Below are 14626 nucleotides of genomic sequence, written 5' to 3'. Positions count from 1 at the left end.
ACCAGCATGTTTCCAAACGCAGCAGTTCAAAACTACATCGCCCATAATGCCTAGCGCGGCTGAGCGCGCTGATAGCTACCCTACTAGTGAGAACTGGGACCCGAGGCAAAATTAAACTTTGCTATAAAAGTTTACAATCATCGGTAGTGCAACGATGCGACACCAAACGGGATTTTACAGATTACGCCAGTGCAAATCTCCGACAGAAGTTAACAGTTGCCATTATATACGTATTTATCGTAAAAAACTGTTAACTGGGCAGGCGCTCCTACTTAAAATATAATACTAACATTCAACCAAATACACGAACACAGAACAATTAATACAAGACTAATACAATATACTGCATCTCTGTGTACACATATAACACAATATACAGAATACACGTGATCGACATTAACAGGAGAGAAATTTACAAAAAGGTGTATGGAGCCACATCTTAAAACTCCTTACTGTAGTCTGATCTCTCGCCAAACTGTCAACCGTCATCAAATGGTGGTAATTCCCCATGAAACAAAGGGTAAAGTGCCAACAAAAAAACAAAAAGAATATCTACTCCTTCTCCCACTCCTACTAGCCGGAGCCACATCAACGCAGGCAGGCGCTGCCTCCTAGCGGCTGGAGGGATTATCTTCAAATTGGTCCCATGAAAAATCATAAAAACCGGACATTTTCATGAATTTATGAAACCCGGCCGGACGCTCCGGAGAGCACATAATAAGAGGACTTGTCCGGGCAAAAGAGGACGTTTGGTCACCCTAGCAAACACCACATTTAAAACATAATGTTTACCATGTAGTTTCATCTGCTTGTTTTCATCCTGAAATAGTTGGAGGGTCGTGGGTGGAGTAGACTCGAAACTGGCCAAGGAAACTTTGGTTGATTCCCAAACTATCCGCAGAGAAGTGAAGTTGTCAAATTTGCGCCCTTGTTGATCAAAAACTGCAAGTTCCAAGACTGTGTTGCGGTGAATTGAAACTGGAACCTTAAAAACAACACACAATGATCATCAATACATGTTGACATTCTTGCATTCTAACATAAGCATACTGAGGTTATTTCAAAATCAATAAAAAGGAAATAACATATGCACCACATTTTTGTTCTGCTGCAGCAAGGGGCAGGGTATATCCAGCTGTGGGATGGTGTACACTGGAACCAGGGTGAGGCGTGACGGAGTAGTGCAAACAAACTTTACAGATGCCCGTTCGATGGCAGGATAAGGGTTGGTCACACTGGCCTTGTTACTCATCATCACCTCCAGCATCTGCAGAACAATGACGGTCCAATATGAAGCTCATAACTCAGGACAATGGTTTAGCATGGATAATACACTTCTTTCTATGGAATCAGCACAGTTCAGTATAATAAACATACTAATTCTCATGGATTGCAGTTGTTACACGCTCCCATCAGCGGCGTTGATTTATATTAGTGTACATGTTCTGTTTTATTTTGGTAGGTTCCTCAATTACTTTGAATACACTTTGTCAGCCTTGTCTTGCCTTGCCTACTTACCAAAGTGCCCACACGGCTCTATCATTGGCCCTCTTCCTTATATGCCCCACTTGTTCCTTGTCTTGTGCCAGTGTATGATTCTTGTTTAAGAAGCATTAGGAAGCTGCTAAACAGTCTTCAGTTTGGTAAACCTGGGTTAAACCTGCCACTCACCTCTCGTCTCGTGCGTCTACAGTGGGGCAAATAAGTATTTAGTCAACCACCAATTGTGCAAGTTCTCCTACTTGAAAAGATTAGAGAGGCCTGTAATTGTCAACATGGGTAAACCTCAACCATGAGAGACAGAATGTGGGGAAAAAAAGGAAAATCACATTGTTTGATTTTTAACGAATTTATTTCCAAATTAGAGTGGAAAATAAGTATTTGGTCACCTACAAACAAGCAAGATTTCTGGCTATCAAAGAGGTCTAACTTCTTCTAACGAGGTCTAACGAGGCTCCACTCGTTACCTGTATTAATGGCACCTGTTTTAACTCATTATCAGTATAAAAGACACCTGTCCACAACCTCCGTCAGTCACACTCCAAACACTATGGCCAAGATGAAAGAGCTGTCTAAGGACACCAGAGACAAAATTGTAGACCTGCACCAGGCTGGGAAGACTGAATCTTCAATAGGGAAAAACGCTTGGTGTAAAGAAATCAACCGTGGGAGCAATTATTAGAAAATGGAAGACATACAAGACCACTGATAATCTCCCTCAATCTGGGGCTCCATACAAGATCTCACCCCGTGGCGTCAAAATGATAACAAGAACGGTGAGCAAAAATTCCAGAACCACACGGGGGGACCTAGTGAATGACCTACAGAGAGCTGGGACCACAGTAACAAAGGCTACTATAAGTAACACAATGCGCCGCCAGGGACTCAAATCCTGCACTGCCAGACGTGCCCCCCTGCTGAAGAAAGTACATGTCCAGGCCCGTCTGCGGTTCGCTAGAGAGCATTTGGATGATCCAGAAGAGGACTAGGAGAATGTGTTATGGATAGATGAAACCAAAATAGAACTTTTGGTAGAAACACAGGTACTTGTGTTTGGAGGAGAAAGAATACTGAATTGCATCTGAAGAACACCATACCCACTGTGAAGCATGGGGGTGGAAACATCATGCTTTGGGGCTGTTTTTCTGCAAAGGGACCAGGACGACTGATCTGTGTAAAGGAAAGAATGAATGGCGCCATGTATCGAGAGATTTTGAGTGAAAATCTCCTTCCATCAGTAAGGCCATTGAAGATGAGACGTGGCTGGGTCTTTCAGCATGACAATGACCCCAAACACACAACCAGGGCAACAAAGGAGTGGCTTCGTAAGAAGCATTTCAAGGTCCTGGAGTGGCCTGGCCAGTCTCCAGATCTCAACCCCATAGAAAATCTTGGGAGGGAGTTGAAAGTGCGTGTTGCCCAACGACAGACCCAAAACATCACTGCTCTAGAGGAGATCTGCATGGAGGAATGGGCCAAAATACCAGCAACAGTGTGTGAAAAGCTTGTGAAGAGTTACAGAAAACGTTTGGCCTCCGTTATTGCCAACAAAGGGTACATCACAAAGTATTGAGATGGAATTTTGGTATTGACCAAATATTTATTTTCCACCATTATTTGCAAATATTTTTTTTTTTAAATCAAACAATGTGATTTTTTTGTTTTTTTTTCTTCCACATTCTGTCTCTCATGGTTGAGGTTTACCCATGTTGACAATTACAGGCCTCTCTAATATTTTCAAGTGGGAGAACTTGCACAATTAGTGGTTGACTAAATACTTATTTGCCCCACTGTAAGTCCAGCAGAGAGTGCACCCCCTTTTTGACAGTGGTCTTTTAATCCTGGGCGATATGACAATATATATCGCCAAAAGATAATAAATTATGTGGCAACATAAATTCCTTCTATCCTTAATTGTTATACTATAAAAATACATTTTATGGGTAGTGATATTTACAAATAAATGGTGCAGAATGGCCACTAGATATGCCAGTACCAGGAAACCAGGAGTGTGATTAATTACCATACAACATAAATGTTGTGCATAGATAAATCAAACAGTTAATGAAAGTGAACAAACAAAGCGAGTAATAACATAACATTGCACAGTACATCCTTATTTTTTGAATACGGATGGAGATATTACCTGCTCTCCCAATGCCCTGCAGGTTGCTCTGACAAAGTGCTGGTCATACTTATGGGATGATGGGCTGATCAGTGCAAAGCTCACACTTTCTTCATTTTCTGCTTTCAAGTCACAGAAATATTTAGAGCGATCCAGAACCCAGGGCCGAGGCCCCCCCTCAAACAACATGTCTTTAGAGGAACCCAGAGTCACTACAGCCACAGACACAGGGTCAATTGCCTGCCAAAAAAAAGTAGACTGTAATTATTTCCCTTTAGTTGTGGTATCAGACCTCCATGAAGTTGGCCCCCCATCAGACGCAAATTTATAGAATAATTATGTCATTTGTTTGTGCTACGTTTGTGCTATCGTTTTTTAGATGTTAACAATTCTTTTATTAATTCTTTTAATTCTTTTAAACCTGTCTATCAGCTAGAATTCTGACCCTGAAATACCTGTTAGTCCGCCTATTAAAAGTCCACCTCCACTTCCTGCATTTTCCTGAATCAGATGCACTTGTTTAAGGTCGATGGCAGCATAAAGACACCTGTCCACACCATACTATCACTAAGACTCAAACTTGTAACATTGTCAAGACCAAAGAGCTGTCCAAAGACACCAGAGTGGAGCCCCATGTATGATATCACTTCGTAGGGTCTCAATGATGCTGGTATCACCGTTTCCAAGGTTACTGTTAGTAATACACTAGACGTCATGGTTTGAAATCATGCATGTCAAGGCCCATCTTAAGTTTGCTTATGACCATTTGGATGATGCAGAGGAGTCATGGGAGCATGTTTTGTGGTCAGATGAGAGTAAAATAGAACTTTTTGGTCACAATTCCACTAACTGTGTTTAGAGGAAAAAGATTGATGAGTACTATCTCAAGAACACCATTCCTACTGTGAAGCATGGGGGTGGTACCATCATGCTTTGGAGGTATTTTTCTGCGCATAGGATAGGACAAGTGCACTGTATTAAAGAGAGGATGACTGGGGCCCTGTATTGTGAGATTTTGGGGAACAACCTCCATCCTTCAGTCAGAGCATTGAAGATGGGTAATGCCTGAGTCTTCCAACATGCCAATGACCCTAAGCACACAGCCAGGAAAACCAAGGAGTGGCTCCATAAGAAGCGTAACAAGGTTTTAGCATGTCCTTGTCAGTCTCCAAACCTAAACCCAATAGAAAACTTTTGGAGGGAGCTCAAACTCCGTGTTTTTCAGCGACAACTCAGAAACCTGACTGATGGGTGGGCCAAGATCCCTCCAGCAGTGTGTGCAAACATAAACGTTTATCCTCTATAATTGCAAACAAAGGCTACAGCACCAAATATTAACATTCTTTTTCTCAGGTGTTCAAATACTTATTTGCATCTGTATCACACAAATAAATCGTTAAAAAAAATCATACATTGTGATTTGTGGATTTTTCTTTTTAGATTATCTCTCTCACAATGGACATGCACCTACTATGAAAATTTCAGACCCCTCCATTATTTCTAAATGGGATAACTTGCAAAATAGCAGGGTGTTCAAATACCTATTTTCTCTACTTTATAAATTTCCGTCTGATGGGGGGCCAACTTCACCGTGGTTTCTATCATGTATTATTTTCCAAGCAAAATATTACAAGTTAAAAGTACAGAATTCCCCTGAAAAAAATAGCGGCATAGAGCTAGGATAATATCTGCATAACTAATCCTACTAACATCTCTAGAATGTCTGCAATAGTTTAAAGCAGGGGTCAGCAACCCTGGTCCTCGAGTGCCACTATCCAGCTTGTTTTCCACATCTCCCTCCTTTAACACACCTGAATCAAATAATCATGATCGTTATCAGGCTCCTGCAGAGCTTGCTGATGAGCTGATCATTTGATTCAGGTGTGTCAAAGGAGGGAGACATGGAAAACAAGCTGGATAGTGGCACTCGAGGACCAGGGTTGCTGACCCCTGGTTTAAAGAAACAAGTGCAGAATCAAATAGTGTATTCATTCTTTCAGTCATTTATTTTCTGTACTGCTTATACCCATAAGGATCACAGGGGACTGGAGCCTGTCCCAGCTAACTTTGGACAGAAGGTGGGTACACCCCGAACTCGTTGCCATCCAATTGCACCAAATAGCATTTTGTAATATATGTTATATTAATAATATACAATATGTCATACTGTTGAATTTTGTGTTTTGCTACAAATGCTCATTGCTATGCAGTAGAGACACACTTCTGGAAATGCATAGAGCCAGGAAGAAACCCAATGATGGAGCATCTGAGCTGTCACTGGTCATCCCATTTCTTCCTTAATTAGAAGGACAAGGCTGTATGTATAGAATTTTGAAAGTACAGGTGCATACACGTGTGGCTTAGCCACTTTGGAGGACATACTGTAGGCTAATTGGTCTTTGAGGCTAGAATAAGAGAGAATTAAAACAAGAGCTTGAGGAAATGGTTCCAATCCACCTTTTCTAGGCCCTGTACATAGAGGCCTTGCAGCAGTCAGAATTGCTGATGAACAAAAACTGGCCACAGGAAAATAATTAGATTTGACAGCATTTAAAATACATTATATTTTAAGACTCACAATGAGTGGAAGATAAGCTGCAATTGTGATCTTTGCACTTAGGTGAACATTGCCTTGGGTGTAGCTGACTGAGAGTATGGTGTAACCTGGAACCAGGGCTTTGACTCTTACTCCACTGCAGTAGCCCTGGCCTGGAGCAAGTCGATCTGCAATGTAGAAACACAAGTGTTAGGACACATAGAAGTGGTCAAATTGTACAAACAACTGTAATTTCTCCAAAAAACTAATTATCTCCCAATTCGTGAAAGTGTTCCTTTCTCCCACTTAACAATGAGACATGTGGAAAAAGAAAATAATTTAAAAACAAAATAAAAGGACAACTTGTAAAGAAGCAATGTCAAACAAGCAACATAAATGTATCCTACCAAAACCACAAATATGATGTATTCTATGCAATCAGTGTTTCTGGTTTGAATGATCAAAACTAACTAATTAGCACAGGTAAGGATGCTTATCCTCAAAGACTCTTAAAACAATAATTATTGGCAATAAGTTGTACGTCGGCTGAGTGATTAGCACATCCGCCTTACAGTTCTGAGATCAAGGGTTCAGTGCCTGGCTCCGGACTTCCTGTGTGGCGTATGCACTTTCTCCCCATGCCTGTGTGTTTTCTGCTGGCACTCAAAGTTTCCTCTCATATCCCAAAAACATACATGGTAGGCTGATTGATCACTCCAAGTTGTCACTTGATGTGAATGTGTGCGTGAAAGATTGTCTCCTTGTGCCCTGCGATTGGCAGGCTCCCGATAAAGGCTGTACCCGACCTACTGCTGTACTAGAGTTTTTTTGTAAAATGGGCAATTTCATGTCCAAAAAGGCATCGCTTCCACACGGGGTTCCCCAGGGATCTGTTCTCGGCCCTCTTTTATTTTCGTTTTATTTATTGCCTCTTGGTTCTGTTTTTAGGAAACATGGTGTTTTATTTCATTTGTACGCTGATGACTGTCAGATTTATTTTCCAATGGTACAAAATGGCACTTTCTGTCATCTCAGTGAATGCCTCAACGCTATAAAGTCGTGGCTTTCACCTAATTTTTTAAGTTTGATGACGAAAGACTGAAGTCATGGTGTTCAGACCAAGTAGCCAGGCCTCCCTGAATGTTGACCTTGGTTCATTGTTTCCGTTTCTTAAGAACTATGTCAAAAATCTAGGGGTCCAATTTGATTCTGATTTTAAATTTGAGAAGCAGATTTCTTGTGTTGTACGGGACGTTTTTTATCAGCTTCGCCAGATTGCTAAGGTGAAATCTATTGTTTCACGCTCTGATTTGGAGAAATTGATGCATCCTTTTGTCATAACTCGGCTGGATTATGGTTATTCTTTGTATGCAGGCGTCGGTCAGGCTGCACTGGCCCGTCTGCAACTTGTACAAAACTCCGCTGCTCAACTCCTAACTAGAACCCGCAGGCACGAACATATCACCCCGATTTTAGCATCTCTTCACTGGCTCCCAGTACATTACCGAATACATTTAAAGATATTATTATTAGTTTTTAAATGTTTGAATAATCTTGCGCCGCCATATCTGTCAGAACTGCTTCAACCTTACAGTCCAATCAGAACCCTCAGATCAGCTGACCACCTGCTTCTATTAGTCCCAAGATCAATCCTGAAGCGTAGGGGTGACCATGCATTTGCGGTGATGGCACCCAGGCTGTGGAACCAATTACCACTTACTGTTAGACAGGCCCCTTCACTTACGGATTTTAAATCACGCCTTAAAACATTTTATTTTTCTTCAGCTTTTAATGTGCAATGACTGTTTATGACCTCGTCTTATATTTATTTTATGTGTTTGTTTTATCTCTGGAAGTTAACTTATTTTGCTGTTTTATGGTATGTAAAGCACTTTGGACTCCTTGGCGGATTGTTTAAATGTGCTATACAAGTAAAGTTGATTGATTGATTGATTGATACCACCCATAGTTAGCTGCGATAGGCTCCAGCACCCCTGTGACCCTCTTGAGGATAAGCGGAATGGATGATGAATGAATTCAATTGCACCTATACCCTAACAACATAATCTACTAATGACCTTGGTTTAATCCATTTGAAATGATTTTGCACAGTTTAGCTCACACTGGCATTCTCGACTAAATGGGATGATTAATGAATGAAAAAATTGGGAACATCAGAATGCATTTGCAGACTTGCCTTTAAGTAACTCATTAACATGCAGGTCATAGTGGGAGCAGTCACTCATCATGACTTGCTCCATCCTGTTCTCCAGTCGTCCAAACATCCTCAGCGGTAATTCCAGAGTCGTGCCCACTCGTGCCTCCACTTGGCATGGAGCAAAGACCAGTGCCACAGGTTCAACAACATATACCTGTATAATATATTCATTTAAATAGCTGATACATTTATACGTCATACAGTAATTCTTATTTAATGGAAATATTGGCGGTGTCATGATACCATCATCTCTCCACAGTTGAATGGGTTATGCATATCATCAGCACAAATTATGCTGACACCAATGTTACTAGCTGTTGTCATTACACCTTTGATAGTCACTGTGGCCACACTAGCGTTGGAGGAAGACCAGCTGTAATTTCCACTGCCACCTGTTGCCTATCCAGAGCATTGAGGACAAACTGTTAGATAATGCTAATGTAGAGCAGTTTTTCATAGGGGTGGCCAGATGGGGCCACTTAAAATCTTGGGGTGGCCAAAACTAAAAGCCATAGTTTCAGGTTTTCATTATATTATTGCAGTAAAAAGGTCAGGGGAAAACTATCAGAAATACTTAAGGACACGGCTACTGATATACTTTGGTGTATTGTGTAATATTTGATGTTACTAATGATTTAATGTGCATAGTCCATAACTGTTCAGTCAACATTTTGAGTTTCACAACAATTCTGTTTTTATTGTGTTATGTATATATTAGGCATAAGGTGTACATTTAACTAGGGCTGTCAAACGATTAAAATTTTTAATCAAGTTAATCACAGCTTAAAAATTAATTAATTGTAATTAATCGCAATTCAAACCATCTCTAAAATATGCCATATTTTCCTGTATATTATTGTTGGAATGGAAAGATAAGACAAGACGGATATATACATTCAACATACTGTACAAAAGTACTGTATTTGTTTATTATAACAATAAATCCACAAGATGGGATTAACATTATTAACATTCTTTCTGTGAACGTGATCCACGGATAGAAAGACTTGTGATTCTTAAAGGATAAATGTGAGTTTGTTTCGTATATTGTGACTAAATATTGCCATCTAGTCTATTTGTTGAGCTTTCAGTAAATGATACTGTAGCGACTTAACTGTTCTGCCCAAATGCACGATGGGAAGTGGTGCAACCATGACTGTGTGTGGTGGCTGCAAATGCTATATTTTCTCTGCGTTGGGTACACTACAGGGTGTTAAGAAAAAGATCAACTCCTGTCATTCGTCCCCACGTCGCTTCCCACAATATAGTTACTGTGGGAAAGATGACAAAGCTTTTGCCAATTAAAAGCACGGCCCCAATGAATGCTTGTATTTACTCAACTCACTTGACACTGCCTCTTATCTCTGTATATAAGTAAAACGGCGCCATTGTAGGCTGTTTGCGGCAATGCGTGAGTGAGTCGTACCGCGAATGCGTTAATTGCGATAAATATTTTCACGTGATTAAAAAAATTAATTACCGCCCGTTAACGCGTAAATTTGACAGCCCTGCATTTAGAAAAAGAAAATAAATGCATTCATTTGGGACGAAATGCATAACTGATGCTATAACAATTTAACGATATACTGGCAAGCGGGGTGGCCAGTGGGGTGGCCAACTAATTTATAGGGGTGGCCGTGGCCACCCCTGGCCACCCCCTGGTGGCGCCACTGACCACGGACCGGTTTAATGTAGGCCTTTTTCTCACGGACCGGTTATGTGTGGCAGAAAATGAAAGTAAATAAATAATAACACGCCGAGGCTAAAAACGAATATCAAGTGCAGGGATAATGTCACTCACCATACACTGAATCAAACCTTTTTTTAACAGCGGCCTCTCCTAAAACTTGTCGGCAAATATCCGTGGTCATGAGCATCTTCTCCAATCGTGAAAAGATTCTTAGCTTTAGCAATACGGTTCGCCTTGAGGTATGATGCTCTCTGTGCGCTTTTGTTGCCTCGTTTGCTAGCTTTTAGTCAAATATTATGCAGAATGGACATGGTTGTAGTCTCCTCTTCTGGCTCAGCAGGTGGCCTTTTTCCCATAAAAGAGCTCTCCAAAGACGTCGCCGCCCACAGCACACAGCCAACAGCAGCTAAATTTACCGTTTACATTGACTGGTGCTGGGCTGCTATACGTGTGCAACCACCCAAGTACCGTATTGGCCCGAATATAAGACAGTGTTTTTTGCATTGAAATAAGACTGAAAAAGAGGGGGTCGTCTTATATTCGCGGTCTAGACATTATACCCATTCACGACGCTAGATGGCGCCAGATATCATTGAAGCGATGTTCTTTCATGACAGATGTCAGCTACTCTCCCCATTCATAACGCTAGATGGCACCAGATATCATTGAAGTGATGTTCTGTCGTGACAGATCTCAGTTACTCTCAAGTTTTACCAGTTTGCATTATTTTACAGCAATGTTTTTCCTTATTCCAATTTGTTTTAAGACTACAGTTACAGTTAGACTTCACTTTGATGGTTAATGCAGTTATTGCAATTTTGTTGTTTTATCACAATAGATTGGTTTATTTACATTTCAAAAACCAGAAGCCATTCATTTACGAATGTGATTGCACTTTAGTTTACATATTTAAATGTTCAGATATAAAGATTTGAATGAGGCAAAATAACATGCTTTTTCTCTCAAATATATTGTTATAATCATTTGTTTCGGATGTACTGTAATTATTTTCAATACAAAAATTTATTTCGTGTTCAAAAAGTCTTTTTTCAAACTTGAGTCTTGAAAAAGAGGGGGCCATCTTATAATCAGTGCTGTCTTATATTCGGGCCAATACGGTAATTAAGGCAAACCACTAGATGGCGACCTATACAAATCTTTACTCGGATTAGTCCATAGATTAGACAGGGATATTGATGTGTCAAGAGCCACAGGCCAGATTGCAGTCGTTAATAAATTGTTTATTTCTCTGCGGCCCGGCAGCAAATGCGCCACAGATCGGTACCGGTCCACAGCCCGGTGGTTGAGGACCACTGGTGTAGAGTGACATCTCTCACTAATAGTGAAATATCATGTACTAGGATAGGATGAGAGATAATTGCCAAACTTGGCCATCAACCTGCTGACACTAATGAATTATACCTTAATTCTGTACTGATGTGAGCCGACCTTGGGTTGCCATGGAAATGTAAGAATACTGGGAATAAGTACAATAGGGCTATTGCTTTCGATGTCCTGTTCATTGTGGACCGGGTTGGTGAGTGGGTGGACTCCACCTTTCTAAAAAAAAGAACAGAGGACACAAGAAATTATTACTGAATCATGTTAATCTACTGAATTCACCGGGAACACTGCAAATGACAGCATTGCATATTTTTTGCATGAGCCAGATAAAACCACAGATGGGTACATTGCCAGAGATCTCAGCAATACAATATACTGTATTTTGTAATATATTATATTGTGTGTGGTTACCATGGTAACTTGATGCACACAGTATTGATTACCACAAAACGCATATTCCTGCTATGAGCAAGATAAAACCACAGATGGGTACATTTCCAGAGATCTCAGCAATACAATATATTATTCTGTACATCGTAATGTATTATATTGTGTGTGGTTACCATGTTAACTTGATGCACACAGGATTGGTTACCACAAAAATGCATACTCCTGCTGTAAAAAATGTTACTTTTTTGTTCATATTGTGTAGATGAAACACAAAAGAAACATTTATATTATTAAAAATGCAAGGTTATTTCTTGTTCCTTGGCAACAAGCTGTTAATAACTTGAAAACCAAAGCTCACGGTTTGAAAATGCTCAGATTAATTAGCATATCCTTCTTCATAAGTGTGCCAAATTTGAACAAAAAATATTTAAGATTTCTCAGCACATTAAACAAACACTGTGATAATAGCAGTGTTAAAATGTAACCACACACAATACTGAATAATATATTGCAAGGTATACCATTGTATTATAGGGTTTTAATAAATTGGTCATTAAAAACACAATTTTTGTGAAAAATGTCATTTTCAATGTTGTTGATGTTTTGGCTCCTTAGGGAGCAACAAAACTTACATCATCCTCAACAGCGATTAGGGTAGCATCAAAAGCATTAATGCCATCTTTTACAGCTTTGACTATATGATGACTTCCATTCGGAGAAGACCTCAAGACGTCAATGGATTCCACAGGGAAAGCGGAATCACTATGGATATTCTGCCTAAAAAAGAGGAAGAAATAAAACAGCATCAGCTTGGCTTTAGGAAACATTGCAAGAAAGGGGACAAAAGCAAAGCGTCGAGTTTAAATTCTAAGCGTGTAATGAGAGTTGTGACGTTCTCAAACGAATGAATGAAAACTGAGTTGCGTTTAGTTGAGTGCCGTTCTTTTCTCTTTCTCTCTCTATCGCGCGCGCAGTCTTGCTCTAATTTCGTATGTAAATATAGCACGCTTCCCTCTCGTGTGCCTCAGTGGAAAAAAAAAGAAAAGAAAGAAAAAGAGAAAGAGTGTAACAAGGTAAAAAGTCAGAGTGAGTGTCCACTTTTCCCATTGTCTCAAACGCCTCATGCCCATCCTCCGTCGCGCCCTATTAATTAGCTCACGCACAACGCCTGTGGAATGTTGCCAGGTTGTTTGCCAGTGTCGCTGGTGGAAGACACGAGACCAGTCAAGGGAAAGTGGCCCCAGGAACCACCTTTTATGCATAACTGCCTGTGTTTGAGGAACTTTTAAATTTTTGTACCTGATAATTGTGAACTTCACTATTGATTCATCAGCAGTGACCACTTGGGACGAGAGTGGCTTCTGGCCACTGCTGTGTGTTTAATTAAAAGCTCCCTTTAACTGTTAACTGTTACTGCAGCTGTCAGATATTGCTGTCACAAGTAATGGCCAAGTGTAAAAGGCGCAACACGGAAGCGAGTCCCTTACGACAACATTGAAGGAACTATTCAGACTAGGAACCATTTTTTCCACTAGAGGGCACTAATGCTCTTTGGACGAATGATGCTTCAGTTCTGTAGGTTATTCTCGCCAGAATTCAATGATTTTTGTTTTTGTGTGTGTATTTTGTGGCTCAATTTACTTATGTAATAGGTTATAATACAATATAATAATCACAGTTTCACATTGATAACTTTTTGCTGAGGAAAAATACCCTTGATTCAAAAAAAAAAAAAAACATTGTAAGCATTACAATGTTACTCATTACTTGAGTATTTTCACCAAATACTTTTTTAATTGTACTTGAGTACATCTTTTGGATGGATACTTTTACTCGAGTAATATTTCAAGTAACGCAACTCTTACTTGAGTCAAAATTGTGGCTACTCTACCCACCTCTGCTTGTGATCGATATCAGTGCAAGCATGGTTAGCCTCTCCTGGCACATAGTCATGTCATTATACTGTCTGTCTGCTGGGATTCCCAGTTGAGTCGTTAATAGCCCACTTTATAGTATTGACCATCTCTCGAGACCCCTTACTTGCTGGAAGTGACCGACAGCTAGAAGGCGTTCATTCGAAAAGGTTCATTGCAGGCCTCTTCCAGTCAAAATGGACTGGTTGTTTTTTATATCTATGTGCGCTTGTCCTCGATAATAATGTATGACGTAGGGCGGGCGCATCACATTTGTTCCCAGAAATAATTAGCCCCCCTCACTAGAATGACTAAAAAAGACATCTTTGGACAGATTTTTTACGGGGAAAAGGACACCTGACGAGCCAGATGAGCCTACAACCTGGAAGAAAACAAAATCTACGCTACTTCCCGATAACTAAAGACCCACGAACTGCGAAGGAGTGGATTCGTGACCCGTTTGTGAATAAACCGAGTGATTCGAGCATGTCTGTGCAACAGCAGGATCAGATTGTAGACGGTGACCTTAAACGTACATTTGAGACAACAACTCTACCGAGGTTCTGGATTAAAGTCATTCCGGAATATCCTGACGTCGCTACGAGAGCACTGAAAACCGTGCTACAATTTCCAACATCATATCTTTGTGAAGCAGGTTTCTCTCACTCTCCCATCACACCTAGATGGGACCATCTCGTCTCAACGAAACAAGCTTAGGCCTCCCACTGATTCAGCGGGTGAGTTATATTTTCTCTGCACTTAACACGACGGGGCTAAAAACAAATGTTATTCTATATTTGTTGTATTTTTCTGCCGCACATTGCCGGTGTTCTGACAAATTTTGCATGCGCGTAACGTTAAAAAGGGCTGCGAATGCAGCGATTCCAAAGTTAACACTACAAACTTTCTT

The 14626-nt window shown here is 40.4% G+C and overlaps 1 protein-coding gene across 1 annotated transcript in view; it reads right to left on the bottom strand.

Annotated features, from left to right (window-relative positions):
• The window catches only part of LOC130912183 (nuclear pore membrane glycoprotein 210-like), a 57303-nt gene that overhangs the window by 40009 nt on the left and 2668 nt on the right, over positions 1-14626 (bottom strand). Inside the window, exons 2-9 of the mRNA XM_057830070.1 lie at positions 12436-12580; positions 11492-11629; positions 8623-8778; positions 8359-8533; positions 6204-6349; positions 3647-3865; positions 1094-1267; positions 793-985 (exon numbers count right to left, since the gene is read on the bottom strand). Coding sequence (XP_057686053.1) covers positions 793-985; positions 1094-1267; positions 3647-3865; positions 6204-6349; positions 8359-8533; positions 8623-8778; positions 11492-11629; positions 12436-12580 — 1346 coding nt within the window. The remainder of the gene's footprint in view (positions 1-792; positions 986-1093; positions 1268-3646; positions 3866-6203; positions 6350-8358; positions 8534-8622; positions 8779-11491; positions 11630-12435; positions 12581-14626) is intronic.

This window comes from Corythoichthys intestinalis, chromosome 2 (genome assembly GCF_030265065.1).
Source record: "Corythoichthys intestinalis isolate RoL2023-P3 chromosome 2, ASM3026506v1, whole genome shotgun sequence".
Taxonomy (NCBI): Eukaryota; Metazoa; Chordata; class Actinopteri; order Syngnathiformes; family Syngnathidae; genus Corythoichthys; species Corythoichthys intestinalis.
The sequence above is the reverse complement of the archived record's forward strand: the minus strand, read 5'-3'. Positions and strand labels throughout refer to the sequence as shown.